Source organism: Notechis scutatus, chromosome 1 (assembly GCF_049901735.1).
Source record: "Notechis scutatus isolate UNSWTSFEM ecotype Mainland chromosome 1, rNotScu1.2, whole genome shotgun sequence".
NCBI classification, from domain to species: domain Eukaryota; kingdom Metazoa; phylum Chordata; class Lepidosauria; order Squamata; family Elapidae; genus Notechis; species Notechis scutatus.
In genome coordinates, this window is record NC_142009.1 from 63,212,840 (window position 1) to 63,236,720 (window position 23,881).

At 41.1% G+C, this 23,881-nt stretch overlaps 2 protein-coding genes across 3 annotated transcripts in view; one reads left to right on the forward strand and one right to left on the reverse strand.

Annotated features, from left to right (window-relative positions):
• AARS2 (alanyl-tRNA synthetase 2, mitochondrial) overlaps positions 1-18,218 on the forward strand; it is a 32,469-nt gene extending 14,251 nt beyond the window's left edge. Inside the window, exons 13-23 of one of the 2 annotated variants that reach the window (XR_015749555.1) lie at positions 167-280; positions 2,423-2,563; positions 3,617-3,754; positions 6,039-6,148; positions 7,067-7,175; positions 8,965-9,087; positions 9,973-10,083; positions 11,148-11,231; positions 11,652-11,762; positions 13,770-14,181; positions 18,080-18,218. Coding sequence is in view for 1 of the 2 variants with exons in the window: in XM_087965669.1 (XP_087821795.1) it covers positions 167-280; positions 2,423-2,563; positions 3,617-3,754; positions 6,039-6,148; positions 7,067-7,175; positions 8,965-9,087; positions 9,973-10,083; positions 11,148-11,231; positions 11,652-11,762; positions 13,770-13,934 (1,206 nt within the window). In the remaining variant the exon portion in view is untranslated. Of the gene's footprint in view, positions 1-166; positions 281-2,422; positions 2,564-3,616; positions 3,755-6,038; positions 6,149-7,066; positions 7,176-8,964; positions 9,088-9,972; positions 10,084-11,147; positions 11,232-11,651; positions 11,763-13,769; positions 14,270-18,079 lie in introns of those variants that run through there. The other variant, XM_087965669.1, reaches the window with a different exon arrangement.
• The window catches only part of LOC113420038 (uncharacterized), a 36,331-nt gene continuing 23,485 nt past the window's right edge, over positions 11,036-23,881 (reverse strand). The window contains exons 15-20 of the mRNA XM_087965658.1: positions 22,503-22,583; positions 20,728-21,682; positions 18,104-18,293; positions 16,346-16,509; positions 15,687-15,806; positions 11,036-11,801 (exon numbers count right to left, since the gene is read on the reverse strand). Of these exons, the coding sequence (XP_087821784.1) occupies positions 15,705-15,806; positions 16,346-16,509; positions 18,104-18,293; positions 20,728-21,682; positions 22,503-22,583 (1,492 nt within the window). The 3' untranslated portion in view covers positions 11,036-11,801; positions 15,687-15,704. The remainder of the gene's footprint in view (positions 11,802-15,686; positions 15,807-16,345; positions 16,510-18,103; positions 18,294-20,727; positions 21,683-22,502; positions 22,584-23,881) is intronic.

Here is a 23,881-nt window from a genome sequence, read left to right on the forward strand (position 1 = left end):
TTAATCTATACTTCTCCCAATGTTAATTCAGGAGCTTAGTTGATTGATAAATAGCATTTGTTAATGATTAAGATACTTGAATGTCCTGTAGAAGAATAGAAGAACCTGCTCCACAAAAATTGCAAAGTGTCTGTGTTAACAATTTTGTCTTTTTCCTACTTTTGAGGATGTACTTTTCCCTGTTGAATCAGTACAAGTATTTGGTGGCTATGTAATCCATGAAGTCTTCATTTCAGAAACCCTGAAGGTTGGGGACCAAGTACACCTCTTTGTGGATGAGGTAACAATCTGTGCTGGGCAATTCCTGGGTCAACAGTGTGTTTATGAACATGCCATACTAACAGTTTTTATTGGGTGAGCAGTTAGGAAAACATATTGCACTCTGGCCATGACAAACATTTCAAAGGAGTAAGGTATAGGATATTCTATGTTAGTCTTTACCTTTCTTGATTGTGCCCTAACTGTTTTCCTTTCAACCAACTCACAAAGATTAACAAACACAGATGATGCAGCTTAGCGCCAAGACAGCATCTTACATTCAAGATACAGAGAAAAGAAAACCCTGCAGATTTCCTAACAATTCTCAACTACATGACCATTGAAATAAGCGAAGCTAAGATATGCAAATAGAGGTTTTTTTAGCGGACTAACTTTGTTATAGTAAGGCAAATTCCATCATTTTGGCTGCTTAGGCAGTTCTTTGAGAGGCCTCAACAAAATTTATTTCAAGCAAAGTTGCTGTAGTTTTGAATTATTACTCAAGCATTCTACTCATAAGCAGCTCATGCTTCAAAATGGGCTGGTGAGCCAGTGTGAGAGATGCTCAGTTTTTAATGAGATGCATAGTTCTAATTAAGCCATTAAGAGGAACTTTATGGTGTTGCAAATTGCATGTGCTAGTAAATCAATCACAGGGGGGAAAAACTGCCACATCAGTACATTCATCACATAGAATGATTTAAGACAAGATTTCCACTTCTCTTTTAATTTAATTATTGAATAGTTGTTTAATTATTAGAAGCAGTATTTGGAGTATCAAGAAGTTTAATCGCTATCCTGCAGTGAATATCTTAGAAAAACAAGTATGGTGACTTTCAGATACAGGAAAATTTATACAAGAATAAATGTACGATCTCTTGGATGAGAAGAGAGAGCTAAGAAGTTGGTATTCTAGTAACAAATGTAAAGGAATGTAGAGATTATATTGAAGAAGGAATGGATGAGCCGTTAAGGGAGAAAAAATGGCAATTCATTCCTAAGAAGGTGAAGGGCATAAGAAAGAAACTAAAAATAACCATGCCTTGATTCTGTTTGGTATAGGAAAAACAGACAGACCAAAACTAATAGGCATTCAAGATTCTGTCAATATGCCCTATAATAGAGTAGCATTCCTGGAATCCTTGCAGTGTCTGTTTATTGATCTGATCTATCTCAAAGAACTGACAAACAAATACCGTATACTCGGTATATAAGTCGACTCCGAATATAAGCCGAGGCACCTAATTTTACACACAAAAACTGGGAAAACTTATTGACTCGAGTATAAGCCGAGGTGGGAAATGCAGCAGCTACTGGTAAATTTCAAAAATAAAATAATTAATTTGGGAAACGATCTCACTATCATGAAAGGTTTAATTGATTCACTAACCCAAAAAAGAAGATGATGATGACAGCGGGAGGCAGGAGTCACTCTCTCTTCCCCTCCTCGGAGGCCCCCTGAGTCAGGAGTCACTACCGCCGGCGGCCCCAGTCCCGCCGCTCGGGAAGGGAAAGGCAAAGCGCTTTTGCCTTCCCTTCCCGGCTGGGCTGTTGGGAGTCGCTGCCGCCAGAGGCCGTGACTCCACACCATTTTTTTTTTCAGAGGGATCTGACTCGAGTATAAGCGGGGGATTTTTCAGCACAAAAATTGGGCTGAAAAACTAGGCTTATACTCGAGTATATACAGTATGTTTCTTTGGACATTATTAAAGGTAACCTGGAATCTTCAGGTATTGCTTGAACTACTGGTCTCAGCATTCTTCATTGCCCTTTTAATTGGAGCTGGTAGGGCTTGTAGCTCAGCAGCAGCTGTAGGGCCAGAAGTTCTTGATGAATTAATTCAAGAATATTAGAGAAGGAAGGGCTGTAGAACTTATAAACATGGAAATTATAAAGACACACTTAATTTGTTTTAATCTGTGGTATCTCCAGGGGCAACAGATCTTGGATAACAAAGCTGGAGGGGAAAAAAAACCTCTGCTGAGAATATTCTTAGACTGGTGGTGCTTTGATAGATAAATTCGGCATAGCTTTGTATGTGTTCAGAAAGATTTCATTATGCATTCAGAACTCTCATTTTTATTGCTGGTATTTTCATCTTCATTATAATGTTTTGCAATAATACCAGCACCCCCCTTATCCAGTGCTTTGCCTTTGCTTTCAGGCCCAGAGGCTAGCCTCCATGAGGAACCACACAGCTACCCACTTGTTAAACTTTGCACTCCGCCAAGTCTTGGGAGACTGCACAGAGCAACAGGGATCCAGTGTGACTGCTGAACATCTGCGATTTTTTGTCAACACCAAGGTGCCTGGTATCCCCAAAGTACACCACATTTAGAGCAGGGAGGATAAGAAAACTTGGAACACATCTAGAGATGAGCTGCAAAAGTTCATTCAACATCTGCTATCTTGTCCCCTAACACAGCGGTCCCCAACCCCCCGGGCTGCAGCCCATTCAGAACTGGGCCGTACAAGTGGCGAAAGCGCGCACACAAAGCTCCATTTGTATGAGCAGCGGGTGCACATATGTGCACACTCACACGGAACAATCCCCTCTCTCTCTCTCACCACCAGTCCACCAAGCTGAAAAGGTTGGGAATCGCTGTCCTAACATATGAGTGAGACAGCCTTTGGACTTCCGTCAATGTTAGCAGTCCTGGTATTGAAACAATATTTTTTATTTTTATTTGTTATATTTGTTTGCTGGTCATCTCAACACAAGTATTCTCCTTATTCCTCTAACAAAACTAAGGACTGCCACAGGGCATATAAATTCTGTTGGATTTTGTCATTCTTTACCTTGGAGGAAAATTTGGTTAATTAGTAATTTGATATATAGACATAAAGGAGAGATAGGATCAGCAGTGGGAAGAATGAATGTCTTGTAATACAGATTTTTGCCAGTTCACAGATGGATAGTACCCAGCATTGAGGAAAGGCCCTAAAATAACAGTTGGAGGGAATGGAGGATGAGTGATGGAGGCAATTTAGTTTTGGAGCATTTAACTGTAATGTCTTATGTGTAACATGCACAAAACAACTCATCAGTTGCCATTTAATCCTAATTGCTATGGTGAATACTTGGTGTTTTCACACTAAAAACCTAATAATGTAAGTTTTGTTAGCATTCTCTTACACAGAATTTGTGTTACATGGGCAAACAAACCTTATACATAGTTTGGTTCAAGAACTATTGATTCCAGTTTTGGGTTGAGCACTCTGAGGCTTAAAAATCTAGTAAGTGTTAACACCTGAAACTGAATCTGGGAAACTAATCATCCACTCTTTTGGATTCTACAATACACTAATCTTCATGTAATATTGCATCTTTATGATGAAGTATATTTTTCTTCACCAGGTCCCCATAAAAACAGAGAACCTGCAAGAGGTAGAAAGTGTGGTGCAAGAGATGATCAAAAGGAATGAAACTGTCTATACAGGAAATGCTCCCCTCAATCAGACCAGTGATGTTCTAGGACTCCGGAAACTGGATACGGTAATTTGGGGGATGGCAATGGCTAAAGGAAAAAGTCTTAAATAGCTAAAAGCAGAACCAAAGTGACTTCAGCCAGTGTAGGTATTTTGTTCTGGAGACATTTGGAGTCATTTCTGGGTAAATATTCATGTTCTTGAATGTATTTTTAATCAAAATGTCCAGCAATTATAAATATTATGCATTTTAAAAGTGAGTCCAAAATTACAAAATGATACCCCATTTGCTTTGCATTTTGATGCATATAATTTTTCCAAGAATGTTTTACTGAATTCTACTGTGGATGGTCCTTTGAAATTAAAATTCTGACCTAAAAAGAATTGTTAGATGGTTTTTATCTCTAATTTAATGAGGCTTTTTTTAACCTCAGGATAGATCGATCAAAGGATGTGTCTGTGAATGTTTGTGATTAATTTTTTGTACATTTGAAAGAAAATGTTAATAAAAAACATAGGAAAACATGGAATACATTTTAGAGCATTATATCATGCTCTTTAATGATTGAACTAAGTTTGTACAAAGAATATAATCATATTCATCTGAAGTTATATTTCCTGCATGATCAAGACTTGCAGTTGTGCAGAATTCCCATTTATGCCTTGCCTGTATCTGTTTTCAGCTAAACACATTCATTGTCTTCTTATGCAAAGTTGGGAGAAGCATATGTGACCCCTCTATGCCTGTTAGTCTATAACTCCCAAATGGGCCTGCAAAATAATGTATAATTGTTTAAATTTCAAAAAATATTGGAACTAAAAACACCTGAAATAGCCAATATTGTGTATTTATGCTTTCTGTATAGTTAGTTATGCCACCTGGTTCCTGCTTCTGGATCCCATTTCCATCTAATACTTGTTCTTTCCCTCGTTGGTTTAGTTCCCAGCCACAAAATATTGAGCATTCTGAAAAATGAAACCTTTGAAATTCATAGAATTTGAGAATCTCAGAAACTGGTAGCCAAGCATTTGGCTGACTGTTATTGAAAATATATTGGGTTTAATCATTTTCCACTTGTTAATACCGTATTTGCCGGCGTATAAGACGACTTTTTTGCCCTGAAAAACATGTCTCCAAGTGGGGGGTCATCTTATACGCCGGGTCGTCTTATCGCCGGCAAATAGTAATTGGGAAGCACTGCGGCTGCCCGAGCGAGGCACTTTGCGCACCGTGGGAACGAATCCCGTGAAGCCGAAGGAGCAGCCAGCCTTCAGGCCGATGTAGGCAGGCCTCCTCCCAGCTCCCAAGGAAATGAGGCACTCAGCGGCCTCCGCTCGCACCGCCCGGCCTCCGCCACCGCCTGGCCTCCGCCGCACCGCCCGGCCTCCGCTCGCACCGCCTGGCCTCCGCTCGCACCGCCCGGCCTCCGCCCGGCCTCCGCTCGCACCGCCCGGCCTCCGCCCGCACTGCCCGGCCTCCGCTGCACCGCCCGGCCTCCGCTCAGGTATCTGGCTGGGGCTGTCAGGAGTTATTACCGCTGGCGCGGCTCCGCGCAGCTCCAGTCCCGCGTTGCCTCGGGAAGGGAAAGGCAAAACCAGGAGCCGCTGCTGCCGTTGCAAAGCTCTTCCTTTTTGCCTTTCCCTTCCCGAGGCAACGCGGGACTGGAGCCGCGACGCGAGCCGTGCCAGCGGTAACAACTCCTGACAGCCCCAGCCGGAGCCTACCTGAGCGGAGCTCCGGCGTGCGGCGGAGCCCGGGCGGTGCGAGCGAGGCCGCTGAACTCTGCTTCCTTGGGAGCTGGGAGAAGGAGGCCCGCCACATCGGCCTGAAGGCTGGCTGCTTCTTTCGGCTTCATGGGATTCGTTCCACGGTGCACAAAGTGCCTCAAAAAAAAAAAGTGCAAAAGTGGAAAGTGTGCGGAAGAGGGGTAGTCTTATACGGCGAGTATATAACAAACTCTATATTTTGAGTGGAAATGTTGGGGGGGTCGTCTTATACGCCCAGTCGTCTTATACACCGGCAAATACGGTAATATCTTTCCCATCCAGCAGCAATTGTTCAGGAGTGTTAATGGCCATAGCACGTGATCTAAACCCTGTCCTTTTATATATGCATGTGATGCTGACATAAAGAAAGGTAGCAAGGCTTGGATTGTGCTGCTGTACTGCCACCTTTAAGAAATATGGGCAAATGAGTGGAGATAGTGCGTGCAGACCTCACAGATTGGTCTTTGGCACATTCTCAAGGGCGCTGCGATCTTCCACATAATTATGTCCATGTAATAGTTGCAGCTCACCAGGTGCACAGCCAATACTTGCCATGTCATGTAGTCTTCTCTGAAACCTTTCAGGTGTATCCCGATCTGGTTCGTGTAGTGTCCGTAGGTATCCCAGTTGAAAAGGTCTTGGCTGAGGATTCTAAGCATGCAATGAATACCTCGGTGGAACTGTGCTGTGGAGTGTGAGTATTTTTGTCCTGTTTCTTTTAAATCAGGATGTTTTGTACATGCCTTGACAGTGCAAAGTGGGTTTCCTCGAAAATTCCAGTCCGCTTCCCAGTTTCAGCGGGAAAACCAAGGTTTCAATCATTTCTGCAGTCTGCCACAGCGCTGTCTGTTTCACTATAAACTGCCAGGGGTCTTTAGTTGGCAGCTCCCTTGAGACTCTTACCTGGGGGAACCTTCATTAGCAATATAAATTGATACATTGTAACTTACTGCCAAAGAGACAGGTAGTTTAAAAATACTGTCAAAATACAGGTTTTAGTTTTAGTTTTGCTTCTTGGTTATTTATTTATTGCAAGCACTTGAAGTTCAGCTCAGATGAACTATTTATTGACCAAATCTGATTGGGTGGTTTGGCTTTAGAAGTTGGGAGATACCCTTCTTTTAGCCATGCCTCGCATGAGGCTGTCTTGTCTCTGCCATTTACTGTTTCTTTAATAGGCTTATACCAAGGATATATATATATATATAATATATATATATAATATATAATATAATAAATATAATATAATATAATAAATATAATATAATATAATATAATATAATATAATATAATATATAATATAATTATATATATATATATATATATATATATATATATATATATATATATATATATATATAATTATATATATAATTATATTATATTATATTATATTATATTATATTATATTATATTATATTATATTATATTATATTATATTATATTATATTATGTATTATATTTTATATATATATATATATATATATATATATATGGATCTTTGGTTATTCGGGTTTTCTCCTGCATAAGATTGGAAGTATGTGTATCAATAGTGTCATGTATGACTCCTTCCCAAAAAATGTATGTTTGCTGCTCTTTCTCTCCTCTCCAGACACCTTCTGCAAGCAGGAGATGTACAAGATTTCACCATCATCTCAGAGAGGCAGGCGGTTAAAGGAATCAGCCATATTGTTGCAGTGACAGGAGAGCAAGCCAGACAAGTAAGAGCTCAGTGAAATAGGTGCTGGATTTTTACAAAGATAGAGATGATAATGCTGTTTAAACAGGCCCCAGGATCTGCTGTCCTCCTGTCTCCCTTTGACCTGAAACATTTGTATTGTCTGTAGAGAGGCCCTTTCGATAGTATCTACTCACCTGTTGCTTTCAGTCTTAGACTAGAAGCAAATGCTATGCTCTTCCCTTTCCACCTCTGTTCAGATTTTGCAATTCAGAATCACTAAAGCAATTGATCCCTGTCACATAGTTCTTTGTTCTGTCAAAGTCTATGATTCTGAAAAAAACGAGATATCACTCTGTTCGGAAATAGGGAAGATGGAAGCAAGGGAAAAACCTGCTGCCTAATCATTGGGATTTCCGTATAGACTCCATATAGATAATAGAAGTTGTCGGTGTGTAACAATTTTTCAATTGCTTTCTTTCTGCTGCTTTTTATATGTTTGATTGAAAATATCTCATTCTAACAATGGCTTAGCCTGAGTCCTTCAATTTAACCCGAGGGTGAGCAGTCCCTTAGCCAGAATTATTCCTGAGGCTTCTGCATTTGACCGACGAGACCTCTCTGCAAATCCTCAACAATTCCATTCCCTTTCTTCAAATGCAGAAAGGTGGAATTGCAAGGTGAATTGACTGGAAGAGCAGGCTTGGGATAAATCATCCCCTGAGAAGGTCCATTTGTGTGATTGCTAATAGTCAGCACTGACTTGACAGCACCCAATTAAATCAAAGCTAATATCAAGGAAACTACCAGGAGAAGTCTCTAACTTTCCATAGCTTGTTGTAAACTTTCCCTCAACACTTCATCCACATAAGATCAAAGGAAGATGTAAAGGCTAAAGTAGGGACATACTGTGTGTAGGCAGATAATCCTTATGGGCGTCTCTTTCCAAGTTAGCAAAGGTTCCACATTATAAACCGGTATTTTAACAGATAACAGATAATCAGAGTTGGAAGGGATCTTATAGGTCATCTAGTCCAACCCGCCCACCCAAGCAGGACAAATGGCGTAGGGGTACAAGATGGACTGAGAGTCAAAACAGTTTGCGAATCTCCAACATGATGTTTATAATGCACATGCAACCCAATTCCAGCTAGCAATGTTGCAGTTGAACTAATTAAACTCCACACCCATGACCTGATTTGATTTGTCCTCTGCTGCTCTCTTGTAATCTACTGGGTAACCTGCAATTGGTGTTGGAAAAATCTAATTAGATTTGTTTCAAATTCAGGATGGGATAAGATTTCTCAATACGATACTGATGTCATCATAGCCGTTCTGTGCAGATAGCATAATTGTTAGGATCAGTTCCTCTACATTTTGACTTTCTCCAAGCAGGGGAAGAACAAAATACACATGAAAGTGAATGAAGCTGTACAAGGAACATCTCCTGCCCATTTTGTCCGCGTCATAGATTTTTATATAAGAGAAGGTAGAAATTAGGCAAGACAGTGGCTTTTAATAATAAAGACTCTTTTCTTCAGTTGTCATCTCTCCCATTCAGCTTTATCCACAACTCCGGAGGCTTTTAGTCTATGCAAGTGCTTAGTTTCACTATAACTGTCCCACCCACATACCTTCCTCGTAAGAGCAATCTTCTTTCCTCATCTCATTCATTTCACCTCCTCTTTCCTTAGAATGCATCTTAACTATTAATGAGATTTCTGGCTTTTTTGTCATCACCAGCATCCAACTTTATGCTCTCATGAACAGCAGCCCTTTTTCCAGGGGTCCAGTGAACAAATAAGGCACCGTTGATACCTCTGTTTTTATAGGCTCAGAATATTGGCCAGTTCTTGGCTAAAGAAGTGGATTCACTTGCTACCCAAGTGAAATTGGGAGGAGCCTCAGTTAATGAAGCATGGCGAATCTCCAAGGAAGCTGGTCATCTGACTGATGTAAGTAGTGCCTGCCTTCAAAAGAATTTATGGGAGGTTTTTGGGTTTTTTTAATCCTGTCACATGACCTCATTCTCACATTAAGCTCATAGTCATCAAATAAGCTTATACTATCTGATACATTGAATGAATGGAAATATTAGTTTGTTATATGAGTAGGATATCTGATTTTATGTCTGGATTCTTTGATAATTTAAATGTTTATTGAAAATTGCCCTTCCCCCACCTCCACCCCTATATGAGTCAGTATATTCAGCATAGATATCATTCACCTGGAGGAGCCCTGGTGGTACAGTGGTGACAGTGCAGCACTGCAACCAAATTCTACCCACAGCCTGAAGTTCAATCCTGACAGGGCTCAAGGTTGACTCAGCTTTCCATCCTTCCAAGGTCAGTAAAATGAAGACCTACATTGTTGGTGGTAATCAAATAACACTTACATTGTAAATCGCCCAAAAGAGCGCTGTAAAGTGCTACGAGGCGGAATAAAGTGTAAATGTTATTGCTAACTTGCCTCAATGGCTTCATTTTTCTCTCTTAACTGACCATCATCCTATTTCCCTTCCTTTGATTTCAGTAAAATGACTGGCCAGTAACATATGCATAGACCAACATGGGAGATATCTGGCATGAAAAACTGACCGCTTTATAGGACCCACTAAAGACTGACATTTGTTTTTTATATCAATGCTTCATGCTGAAATATCTTTGTTTAAGAGTAAAATTAAGGTTCACTCACTGAAACAAGTTCTGTCCTTTTAACTACATAATTTTTTAAAAAAAATATTCTGCCTTCAGTTGCACTGCTGGAAAATTCTTTCCTTCTCCCATCTGAAAAAGAATCTGCAAAGTGGAAAGGCATCATGGAATTGATTTGTTTTGCAGAGAGTGGATACTACCAAGATGCCACAGTGGCAGAAAAGGAAATTGCAGGCTACTCTCAAAACACTACAGCAAGCAGCCAACAGTGCCCATAGGAAAATGGAGGTCAGACTGGTAAGGATTTAGCAATTCTTCATTTTGGCAGGCATGACAGAATTTCATAACAAGCTACAAAAATTTAAATAAGCAAAGGAGCCATAATCAACTATGGGACCTGATATGCTGAATAAAAACTGAATGACTGTTAAACCTGATTGCGATGAATGCTGAGCTGGAGATTTATTATGTTGACTTCAGAATGACAAATATTGTAATTAATTACATATATGTATAGAAATACATTTTTAATAAATGAATATATAAATATATGTAGTAAGTGGTACCATTCCCAAATGAATCACTTCCTTCCATGATATATAAACTGTTATACTTTGAATAACTAAGGGGACTGATCCAAGAGAAATTCCAATGCAGAATTCAAAGCATTCTCCACCATTGGTCATGTTGGCTGGAATTTCTGAGACTTTCAGTTAATCAATAGGTAGCTTCGGCTGCTATATAGAAACAGAAGGAAACAATGTTGATGAGAAATGTTGTGTGGGGAAAGGTGAGTAATCTAATAAAACAAATTCTGAGCCTGGTTATCAGGATGTTCAGCTTGTGATAGTTTTGTGAGAAACAAAACTCAAAAACAGATTAATAGTTTTTTTAATAAAGCATCCTTAACTTTAGAGATGAAGATTCCTTTTTTTCATACTTCATTTCATGATTAGTTTGCAAAGCAAAAAGCTACAAGCTTTCCATGATTATCTGACTTGAAAAATATTAAGTGAGGAAATAGATCACTGCTGCACTACTAGTCTGGTGTAATATGAACTTCCTACTGTTAATTTTATACATACATACGTACACACACACATACATATACACACACACATATCTGTATACACAACGCGTATATGTATATAAAAACCAGAAAACATGGGTGTTTTATAGCAACCATCGTAGTCCAGGGGCTTATGCTCTTGCAATGGGGTTTCCTGTTTGCTTTATATTTGCTACTTTTAAAGTAATTAATACAGATGCCACTGTGATGTTTCATTGATGGTATCACCTGGTATACATTTTATGTCTTTTACCCAACCACTGTTATTACATTTTGTACATTCTTTCCCTAGGCAGCAGAGAAGGTGCAAGGCTTGCTGACAAAGTATTCCAATGAGCCAGTCATCATTGATACTATTCCTGCTGAGACACCCTATGTGAGTTTTAACCAACAATGGATTTCTCTTAGAAAGCAGCCTACCATGCTAAAATTATTTTGACAATCAGCAGATTAAATTGTCTTCCTCAAATGTTAAGCAGCTTAGAGCAGGGGAAGGCTCACATCTGAACTGCTCAAATAGTGTGAGGAGCCTAGTTCGTTCTGAACCTTTTAACGATTAGAGTTTCCTCCTACTTTTACAATTCTTGTGTTATATAAACTGAAAATCTTCCTTTTGCACCAACTGTCCACCTAACTGTTGTTCATTTCTCCTTCTCAGTCCAGAATATATTGCACTGCTTTATAACATGATACAGTTTAAAATGTTGAAGATTTCTTCTGCTTCTTAAATTCCTTGATTGAAACGAATAATATTTTGAAGCTGGAGTTTTATTTTTCTCTCTCGATTCTGTCCTAGATCTTGATGAAAGCAGTCAAGCAACTGTGTAACAAAGTACCAGGGGCTTCTGTGATGTTGCTTAGCTCACAAGCAGCAGGCCAAGTGTTTTGCGCTTGTCAGGTGTCCAAGGTAGGTGGGATTCCCTGTGATTCTTCAGTTTCCATTATTCTGAAAAGATAGAAGCAAAATCGTCACATTCTTTGAATGAGAACAAAATTTTGAAATGTGTTTTTTCATTAGAATTTTTTGTTTTAATTTTCCCTTAATATAATTGTTTTTACTAATAATTAGAGTCAGTCAAAATCATGACATTAAGAGAAAATTTTGATTTTCATTTTTAAAATGGCCCCAGTAAAGTACTAGAATGCTTGTTTGGTGTGGAGGTTAACACATCAGGCTAGAAACCATTAGACTGTGTTCTAGTCTTGCCCTAAGCACAAAGACAGGTGAATGACCTGACTCGAAGGTACATAAACACAGTAAAAATAGGACATTTTTCTCTCTCTTGAACAAAATAACATCCTTACAGTAGAATTTCATCACTATCATGCCTAAGCAATTTTATAACAATGAATTAGTGGGTCTGCAACATTCATATACAAGGTTATATGGTAGACAAACATTTCAGCTTTTCATTGCATTTCAGACTTTCATTTTTAGTTACATGTAGAAAATCACACGTTGGAGATGATTGTTTTGCACTTACATGGTGATGGAATTCAGCCAAACAAGTCAGAGATGCTAATTTAACATAGGGCTAACATAAGAAAAGATCAGAAGAAATGACTGATAATAAAGGAATGGTGGCCACTCTCAGAATGCCGTCACTGCAACTATAGGTAATGAATTATTTCTTAAGTAGCTTGTCTTTTGCTCATCTAAAATATATTATCCAAAGAATGTCCTTTGCTGTTTTAAACAACCTTATTTACAATATTTTAGTTATCAATTTGTACTGCTTTCAGAAATATGTGAAATCTGATCTTTGGCACACTAATATGTGAAAAAATATGAGTGCTGGATGATTTATATCAGTGTTTTCCCTTAGGGATTAATTAAATTGCCTTAATTTACCAAAAGTCCTTGACTTACTCCATTTGTTTAGCAACTGTTTGAAGGTACAACAGTGCTGAAAGAAGCAAGTTATGACAATCATAGCATCCTTGTGGTCACATGATCAAATTCATGCATTTGCAATTAGCATGTATTTACAAAGATTGCAGCATCCCAGGGTCACATGATCATCATTTTTGGTCTTCCTAGGGGGCTTCCAACATAGTCAATGGGGAAAGCCGAATTTGCTTAATGACCCCACGATTAATAACCATGGCAAAAAAAATAAAATCAATGTGACTCAGTGACCTCCTCACTTAGCAACAGAAATTCCATTCCCAAATGTGGATGTAAGCTGAGGACTACCTTTAATTTATATATTAGGCGGGATGGCTGAATGATAGATAGATAGATAGATAGATAGATAGATAGATAGATAGATAGATAGATAGATAGATAGATAGATAGATAGATAGATAGATATAGATAGATAGATAGATAGATAGATAGATATAGATAGATAGATAGATAGATAGATAGATAGATAGATAGATAGATAGATAGATAGATGATAGATAGATAGATAGCCTATCTATCTTGCCTAATATATATATATTCTGCCTAATATATCTATATCCTGCCTAAGGCTGAGAGAGAGTAACTGGCCCAAATATTCAGATTTCCAGTCACACATCTACTTCCTCTACTTTTTTACCATGTAGATATAATTTGCAATTATTCACTCCATTTTTCCATATTTCTGACTAACAACTCTATTTTGGTTTCTATTACTTTAATTTTCAGACCTTTATTCCTTGTTGCTTCATACAACCTAATGTACATGAGAAATCATGTAGGCTCTCAACTAACAACAAAATACCATCTATATACCAAAGTACATGCAGTCCATAGTTCAGGACTATTCACATTATCATACACTTTCTCTAAACCAGTTAATGCACAATGCCGTTCTTTTTTTTTCTTCACATGAATACATTTCTCAATTACCTGCTGCAGAGCCAAAACTCCGGTCTTCATTCTTGGCAGTTCATCTGTGTTCTGTTCATTTGTTCCCCTTCCCAGAGTTCATTATCAAAGGCTTCTGCAGCTGACTGGGCTCTCGCTGTCTGTACTCAAATGGGAGGCAAAGCAGAAGGTTCTGGAGTTGTAGCGAAAGGCATGGCGAAGACCGATGATGTACAGATGGTACTGGCGGCAGCACGGGAATATGCAAAGAATGTATTTTGATGCTTGGTTGTAAGGAATCTGGATGTTCACTTGAATGACTGTGAATCCTAACAAGATTTGTACATTATGGTGCTGCAACCCTTTGGATTCTTCTGGATTATTGGACTGGTAGAATGTGCTGCTTTGGCTAGCCAATGTATATAAATAACTTCTTTCATGAAATACAATTTGCACATGATGTCAAGAAAGAACAACAGAGATCATCCTTTGACCAGTCACATAAGGACAAGGCAAGTCAACCATACAGGTAAATATAATCAGCCTTTCAGAATAGCCTCAAAGAAAGAAATAACTATGTTTCTTTGACAATAAAAGATGTAAGTTTGTTGGCTGCAGGATCATGTTTTTTATTCAGTGGAACAAAAAGTTAGTATGCTGTCTCATTAGAACCATTTTTTCTGCAATGGAACAAATTATTTCCAGGAAAGTATGCTATCTAGTCTTTCTCTGGCTGGCTGTACAAATTTTGCAGATGGGTATTACTTGAAGGGAGCTTTTGCTGTTGACAGTGCTTCACACAAACAATGATTCTGGTGCAAACCACTCTCCAGGGTTTGCTAATCATGGAATAATTTTAAATGGGTCACATTTACCATTTTTTCAACTCAATTTTTTTATCCCATCCTTATCCTTTTTATATTGCTCCAAAATCATGATGATTTGCTAACCTTACAATAACTTTTTGAGGAGCAGAGGATGGAGAACTTGTGGTTTTCAGAAAAACACTTGTAGCAGATCAATTGATGAACAAAAATAGCAAATTTGAGCTCCTGCTTCATGAAGTCTCATAGCATGAGACCAGGGGTGAAATTCTACCAGTTTGCACCTATTCACCAGAACCGGTTGTTAACATTCTAAGCAGTTCGGAGAACCGGTTGTTAGAAGAAATTACTGGCCTAATCCTGTAAGGAAGGCAGCAAGGAAACATTCTGGTGTTGCTTACAGAAACTGCCTCTCTGTTAACCCTTATTACATTCTTGGCAGGACGAGACTTCCTGTCTCAGGAACGTCTCTGGAGTTTTTTCCCCCTCCTTTGCTGGTTCTTTGCTTGTGTGGAGTGACCATTCCAAGTTACAATGGCACTGAAAAAAGTGACTTATGACCGTTTTTCACACTTACGACTGTTGCAGCATCCCCAGTCATGAGAGGCCAGGCGAGGAGATGCATGCCTTGATGTGAGTGATATGGAGTTGGCCACACCCAGCCAATAACATGACCACTAACCCATGTCTACCCAGTCACATGACCACCAAGCCACGCCCACCACCTAAGACAAGCCCACAGAACCAGTTGTTAAAAAATTTGAATCCCACCCCTGCATGAGACCCTTTTAAGCCTTAATTGCAGAACTACTCTCTTGCCATTTGATGGAAAATATCGGCTGAAACTTTCCCATAAACTCAGGGTCTAGCCATGAAATGTTTTTTTGTAAGAAAAGACTATTGCTGGAAATTCATAATAGGAATTAATGAATCTTTCCTGGAAAAAGCACAGCCTCTTATTTTCAGATTCCAATCTTCCTAAAAATGTTCCAGATAATATTTTGGCAATCAAGAGGATTTTGAGTGTTCTTAACTAAATGGTATATTCCTGTTAAATACACCACTATCAACAACAGAGAACGAAAATACATTTTGTGTGTATGTGTGTGTGTGTTCTTAATTACAATCAAGCACTGTCCCAATACATGGTTAACTAGCAAACATACAGAATGTTTTACAATGTAGAGTCTTGGGAACTCTATGAAAGCACCTTTCTTCCTTGCTTCAATCAGCACTGGTACATTGGAAGTGAAGGAAACTCAAACCCATTGGGTTTTCCCATGCTTCTGAAAACAGCAGAGCTAATGTTCAGGACTTCTTTGTTTGGATTCTGAGAAGAAGAAAAAATTAGTGTAATCTTCCACATCAGTGTCATCAATATGATACTACTAAAAAAAAACAATTTTCATATAAAAGCTGTATCTGTCATGTCTACCGTATTATATCCCTATTTATTGAATGCATTTGCTGCCCATCCTGTAATTAAATGGCTCATGTGCACCACTTTAGATGCACATTTATAAGCCAAAATACTAGCTTAATCACATTCTCTATGTTCCAGTTAAACAGCATGTCAGTGTTTTGCTGATTTCTCAATTAAATCACGACCCAGAATTTCAAGAAATTACTATTAGTATTAGAAATCCTTTACATCATTTTTAAAAGTATATTATTTCACACTTTTTAAAGGCTTTTATGAAATCTAATAATAACAACATTCCATAACCTAATGTCAGCCAGAAATTTATATAAGATGGGCAGCTATATAAATATTTTAAATAAATAAACAAATCTGTTTTAAAGCTCCACCGCCGATTCTAAATTATTTAATTCCACGTAGGAGCAAAGCGTACAATGCCACATACACACCTGTACTATAAGTCCTTCACTGACGGAGAAAGAGTATATAAAACCATCCTGCAACTTGCTTCCATTGCCGTCTTTGGGCTGCTGGAGTGGTGGCAGCCGAAGGGAGCAGGGCGATTCATTGAGCCTGGCCTGTCTCTTCTGCAGCAGCAACTGATTTCTCAGCACTAGAGATAATAAAAATATCGGTTACAAAGATGTTTGTTTGTTTTTTAAACCTACGTGGAAAGCATTGTACCCATGTTGCGCCAAGATTCATGGAAGGGACCTGAAATATACCATCAGAATGCTGATGGAAATGCTAAAAGGAAGTGATCACGGATAAAAGTTGGAAAGTGCAATATAGCTTTATCCCATACAAGGGATGTGGAAACTAGATTTTTGCTCTTTGGCAGGTAATTGAGAAATGTAAATATAAGCAAATTAATGGGTATTTCTTGATTTAGAGAAAGTATGAGGAAAATTGAATTATGCAATACTTTGCACGTTTATGTAGCTGGGGTGCTACAACAGGACAGAGCAGCTTATGAAGGAAATAAAGCGTATGTGAGAATAAATGCCACTCCTAATGAATTGTTCAGCATTGCCTCCTTCATTGTTCAGTATATTTATGGATATGTAAGGAATACTTGTGGCGAAGATAGATATGTTGGTTGGGGATGTAAATATATGTGTATTCTTACTTGCAGGTAAAGTTAAGTATCACACTGATTTGCACTGAATGTTAGCTTCTACAATTCAAGAAGGACAATGATTTTTAAAGTTAGCCGAGCTGCGTATGATACACGCACTTTTTCCCCTGAAAATAGGGGCAAATCATGGTACTGCCTGTTATACCCGATATAACGCTAAGAAGCCTTCGTGAATGCTGCTGCTGGGATCGGGGATCAAGGACACAAATGAAAGAAGGCAGGCAGGCCGCATACCAAGTCTGAGCCCTCTTCTGGTGGTGAGCTCTCAGTCGCCTTCTCGCTCCTCCAATTGCAGGAAGGGAGCTGGGCCTGCCAAAGAGCCAGCCTCCGTCACCGCAGCTTCCCTGAAGCGCCCGTTTCTCCCCCACCCCCGCCCGGCCCTCACTCGAGGGAAAGGCAGTGCCCGCTCTGCTGCGCCTGCCGGGGTCTCTGGTTGAATCGGAACAGATTGCTTTTTTCAGAGCGACTAGTTATTATCATGCCTGTTCCCAAACAATGAGGAAAATTGAATTGGCCTGAATTAGCTAATGACACTGCAGCGTTTATGTAGCTGGGAGTGGGGTGAAACGGCAACAGGACAGAGCAGCTTATGGCGACAGGAAAAGCCCCCCCCCGCTTATGAAGCAGTTTCTTCCTTGGATGGTGGAGCAGCCGAGAGAGCGAAGCCTCCTTCTCTTCTCTTCCCCCCCCCCCCTCCTTGCAAAAATTTTCTGCTTGAAACCGGTCCCTGGTACAAAAAGGTTGGGGACCACTGATTTACCTTATAAGTGGTAATAATATTAATAAAAAAAAAGTTCTGAGCTACCCTTATTTTGCTTCAAAGTTTTTATTTAGAAATTTAATTTTTTTCCTGAAATTTCCTCTTAAAATGAAGATGCGTGTTATACGCCTGTGCGTGTTATACGCGATAATGGTTTTTAAAGTTAATGTGATGCTTTAGTTTTGGCAGGAAAATGGGGAGACAAATACTAAATTAAACATACTGTAATATGGTTTATTCAGAAAGGGGACAGCACAATCCTATGTGTTTATGTTTTTTTCTTAGATTTCCACATGACAACAGACCTACCTGGAACTCTTTGTGCACTGGCCACAGATCTCTTGAGCCAGTGTTTTTGAAAGGCAGCCCAATATGGCATTAGCATGCTGGAGACTGAATCCTTCAGGCTGTCAAATAAACTTGGAGGTGGAATCTCCTTCTGGAGGGCGTGCTCAGCTGCCCGGATAGCTCTGCCCAGCCTCTTATTATCCACAGCCACCTGCAGGGCAAGCCACAGACATTTAGCATTCTTCATGACAAGATTATTCCTGGAACTATAGCTCCTTTCCCTCTCCAGTCGCACAGTAAGACACAGACATAATTATTTGGAGGTCAACTGTATGGTCTATTATTTTCCTGCAATTTTGCCCTCTGTTGGGATGGAATCTGGTTTCACTGCTAGAATTACAAAAGCAGCAGTAAATGATCAGCCAGGACATTCTCTAAATAAAAAGCTGAATTAAATTTAGCTGATGGGAGGTAGATGGTGGCATTTCTGGAATTGCTTCTTTGGTAATTCCAGGAATACTGATTGTAAGATTGTTAGGCTTCTCAGTGCATCTTGGTATATTTTCTCTGAAATTTTTGGTGCTATTGTTTTGACTCCTTGTCCCTTTTGGCTTTGTTACAGACTCCTGGGCAATATCGGTGATACTAATTTCTTTCACAGATACTTATGTGATTATCAGTTATTTGTAAAAAGTATATTACCTCCATTCCTTTAACTCAGGGGTGGGCAAACACGCCCGCGGGCCACATCCGCCCGTTGGTCTGTCCAATCCGCCCGCCCCTGAAAAAAAATCGCTGGCCGTGGCGTATTTCCCTGCACCATGTGGCCCCCAAAGCTGCAAAACAGTGCGGAGCGCTCTCGGGTAGGAAAGAAAAGAAGAACTTTGCAAAGGCCTCGGCTGGGAGTTCGAAATCACCTTCGAGTGCGACCTCTCCAAAGGTGAGTCCCCGCCGATCCCCCCTTTTTTCCGGGGCTTCCAGGCTTAAACTTTGCAAAGGCAAAGTTTGCAGGCGGGAGCGTCTTCCGGCCGAGGAGTGGGAGGGTTCCGCCTGGCGGGCGGGCGGGCTGCTTGGAGCGGGCTGCTTGGAGCCACCTAAAGCTAGGCCGCTGCTGGTGGAGCCTTGCCCTGCCTTGGTGCCCCGTTTCCGGCTCGGCGGTCCTGCTCGGGCGGAACTTTAAAAGCCTGCTCCCAGCACCCGAGCAACTTCCCAGCAACTTGCGGCTTCCTTTTTCTCGGGCGCCGCGCCTGGCCCCGAGCCGCGCGGGCGGAGGGGAAACCCGAGCACCGCCGGGTCGCTCCTCCAAGCAGCCCGCCGCCCGCTGGAACCCTTCCCGCTCCTCGGCGGGAAGACGCTCCCGACTGCAATCTTTGCCTGTGCAAAGTTTAAGCCTGGAAGCCCCGGAAACCCGAGCAACTTCCCAGCAACTTTTGGCTTCCTTTTAACTCGCGGGTGCTCGCGCCTGGCCCTGAGCCGCACGGCGGAGGGGAAGCCCAGCCAGTGGGCGGGCTGCTTGGAGGAGGCGACCCGGTGGTGCTCCGGCAGCAGCAACAGGCAGTTCCGCCCGGGCTCTGCTCAGGTGTCCAGCTGGGGCTGTCAGGAGTTGCTAGCGCCGGCGCAGCCTCGCGCGGCTCCAGTCCCGTTGCCTTGGGAAGGAAAAGGCAAAACTAGAGCCGCTGAGCCTGAGCCTCCGGTGCCGCTGCTGCTGTTGCAAAGCACCGCCGCGGCTCTTCCTTTTTGCCTTTCCCTTCCCAAGGCAATGCGGGACTGGAGCCGTGCGGAGCCGCGCCGGCTGTAGCAACTCCTGACTCAGGGGCCTCCGAGGGGAGGGGAAGGAGGAGAAGAGGGGGAGAAAGGGTGGGGGCGATTCCCAAAAATCTTGTGCTGACCCGGCCCGTCTGTCAAATTTTAAAAGTCCATGCGGCCCCGAGCCAAAAAGTTTGCCCACCCCTGCTTTAACTGCTCAGAGCAGCCTGCAAGCCAACAGTTAAGTATAATATATCAAACATTAACAGGTCTAGTAAATACATCTGTTTTAAGGCCAACCCTAAATTCTAGGATAGCTTCCCCTGTTTCAATTAAATACCAAGGAAGATATGATAAAATCTGTTTTCCAATGAAGTATTTTCTATATCGGCGTACAATATTCTCTGCTCTTAAGAAATTGTTGGGAGAACTTTATTTTCTTTTGGAACCCTTTGAAGAAAATATTCTCTGCCAACAAACTTGGTGGAATGTTTTAAAGATCGTAATGTTCATCCATGGTTATTTCTCTTTAACACTGACAGTGTAGCAATCAAGACAATTTGTCCTTTACCATAGATCAGGGGTGTCAAACTGGCGGCCAGCGGACTAAACTGGCCCTTCCCAGCTCTGCAAATGGGGAAAACATCACTAAACATCATGTGATCGCAACGTGACGCCATGAGTTTGACACCCGTGCCATAGATAGTATGAACACTTTTACATGGAAGTGAGATAATTATATACATATATCAGGTTGGTGATAAGAAATGATTAGCAAAAATACAAAGAAACTATTTTAAATTTGTTTCCCTGTATTTTTACTAATCAATTCTGACCAACTAACCTGTTAAATAGACCACCTGGGGAATAAAAATACCACTGATGTTGTGAGCTCTTACCTGTAGCCGAGGCTCAACCTGAGAAGCAAGGAAACAGTCACGTATGACAAGAACCTTTTTCTTCAGAAGAGTCATGTCAGGCCAGTCGTGATGAGCATTTTTAAATTTCTGCACTTCCAGTAGAAAATGCAAACCACTCTCCAGCACAGGTGTGCCATATACCTGGAGGTGTTTAATGAAATGGAGCATCTCCACAGTGGGCCAGCCTTCTGCAGCCTCTTCTAGAGACTGCCAAAAAGAGTCTTTGTCTTCCCTTGTAGGTTTTGCTGTGGCTGCTGATGCATCTTGTGCTTCCCTGTTCCTCATATGTCTAAGAGCTACTTTTCCAGCTATCACATTTAGGAATGGTTCTAGCTTGCACCAGCGTTCTTCTGGAATCTGAGAAGGCACCAGTCCATATTTCTTCAACCCTTCACTCATCTCATCCCAAAACTGCTCAAAAGTAGGAACAACCAGGGAACGTAATAAGATCTGGATTTCATTCCAGGTGACGTCAGTAATTTCTCCCTGGGCCACTTCTTCCTTTATTTTTTTCTTCAGTTCTTTGGGGAAGGGGATACTGGATCTCAAAACCCCCAGCTTGTTCCACATATCTAGAAATTTGACTGCACAATTCAGGTGTTTTTCATGTTCTGGGAGTTCCCAGCAGGCCTCCGCTTCCTGTAGCAGTCCTAAAACCATCTGAAGCTCTATATTCTGCATTTTACAAGCTGCCTTTTTGTACACGTTTAAGATAACTGGGTTGCTAAGAAAATCTGGCACATTATGAGGGGTGGGTGAGTCCTGAAGATCTAGTGATTTTTCTCCACTTCCCTGGTCTGTACTGCTTACGCTGGGAGATTTGGAAATCACCCCTGTGGGAGATTTGGAAACCACCTTCTTTTTACCCCTTTTCCTGTGTAACCCTCTTTCTTTTGAGCCATGAACATAGGTGTTTGGTTTCTGCTTCTTTATCCTGCAGGCAGAATGGGATATAAAGGCAGGCTAGTACACCACTTCTCACAGAATTTCCTCTTACAGAAAGATACAAATATTCAGTTAAAATATTGCCACTGAATGAAACAATATTATTGATGTACAAAGAAAACATTCATGTTTAAGAATAAATAATACAAATGTCCTAAATGCAATGACTTAATCTGCAAAATGAATTCTGGCTTCAAAACTTTTAAATGTCACTTATTATTTGGCAAAGGGTAAAAGAGCAGCAGAAGGCAAAGGACGAAAAAGAACATGGCTGAGAAATCAGTCTGGGCACAGAGGCAGAAGCTGGGGTGTATGTAACCCCTATTCTTTCAACTCTGGAAGTCAAGGTCAAAACCAATTTCATTAGCAGATTCCTTTCCTCCACAATCATGAGGGTTAGAAATTAAAACTCATGTCAAAACTGGATTAAATTAAATTCTGGATTATGATAATAGTTTCTTGTACTTTAGTTTCTACTTTGTAGGTAGTAATAATTGAGTTATTGCAAAGAACAAACCCCTGAACTTCCAAAACTTGGATCTAACTGCTAACTGTCCACTTCCTTCAACATCTTATTCATACTTTAGAAATTAATTCCAACAACTGATGTACTTTTGAGGTAACAGTACAATCTTATGGTCATCTCCATAGAAATCCTCCTGAGTTAAATTACATGTTCAAGTAAGTCTATACAATAAACCAGAATATATAAAATCTATTTAAAAACTTTAGTATAATTTGAAGATATGCCACCATATGGGCTCCCGGCTACCAAAGTAACCTTTCATTTCCACAAAGGTTTTGAATACCTCCCAGTTCTTTCCTGATTGCTTCTATGGTCTTTGCTTTCAGGATTTTGGACATCCAAATGAGATATTGGTACACAGTATCTGTAAGAAAGAAAAAAAATAGCTAAGAATATACACTGCTCAAAAAAATAAAGGGAACACTTAAACAACACAATGTAACTCCAAGTCAATCACACTTCTGTGAAATCAAACTGTCCACTTAGGTAGCAACACTGATTGACAATCAATTTCACAAGCTGTTGTGCAAATGGAATAGGCAACAGGTGGAAAGCATAGGCAGTTAGCAAGACATCCCCAATAAAGGAGTGGTCCTGCAGGTGGTAACCACAGACCACTTCTCAGTTCCTATGCTTTCTGGCTGATGGTTTGGTCACTTGAATGCTGGAGGTGCTTTCACTCCAGTGGTAGCCTGAGACGGAGTCTACAACCCACACAAGTGGCTCAGGTAGTGCAGCTCATCCAGGATAGCACATCAATGCGAGCTGATGTGTCTGTCAGCGTAGTGTCCAGAGCATGGAGGTGCTACCACGAGACAGGCCAGTACATCAGGAGACGTGGAGGAGGCCGTAGGAGGGCAACAACCCAGCATCAGGACCTCTACCTCGGCCTTTGTGCAAGGAGGGACAGGAGGAGCACTGCCAGAGCCCTGCAAAATAACTTCCAGTGGGCCACAAATGTGCATGTGGCTGCTCAAACGGTCAGAAACAGTCTCCATGAGGGTGGTATGAGGGCCCGACGTCCACAGGTGGGGGTTGTGCTTACAGCCCAACACTGTGCAGGACATTTGGCATTTGCCAGAGAACACCAAGATTGGCAAATTCGCCACTGGCGCCCTGTGCTCTTCACAGATGAAAGCAGGTTCACACTGAGCACATGTGACAGACATGACAGGGTCTGGAGACGCCGTGGAGAATGTTCTGCTGCCTGCAACATCCTCCAGCATGACCGGTTTGGCAGTGAGTCAGTAATGGTGTGGGGTGGCATTTCTTTAGGGGGCCACACAGCCCTCCATGTGCTCGCCAGAGGTAGCCTGACTGCCATTAGGTACCAAGATGAGCTCCTCAGACCCCTTGTGAGACCATATGCTGGTGCGGTTGGCCCTGGGTTCCTCCTAATACACGACACATGCTAGACCTCATGTGGCTGGAGTGTGTCAGCAGTTCCTGCAAGACGAAGGCATTGATGCTATGGACTGGCCCGCCCATTTCCCAGACCTGAATCCAATTGAGCACATCTGGGACATCATGTCTTGCTCCATTCACCAATGCCACGTTGCACCACAGACTGTCCAGGAGTTGGGGAAGCTTTAGTCCAGGTGTGGGAGGAGATCCCTCAGGAGACCATCTGCCATCTCATCAGGAGCATGCCCAGGCATTGTA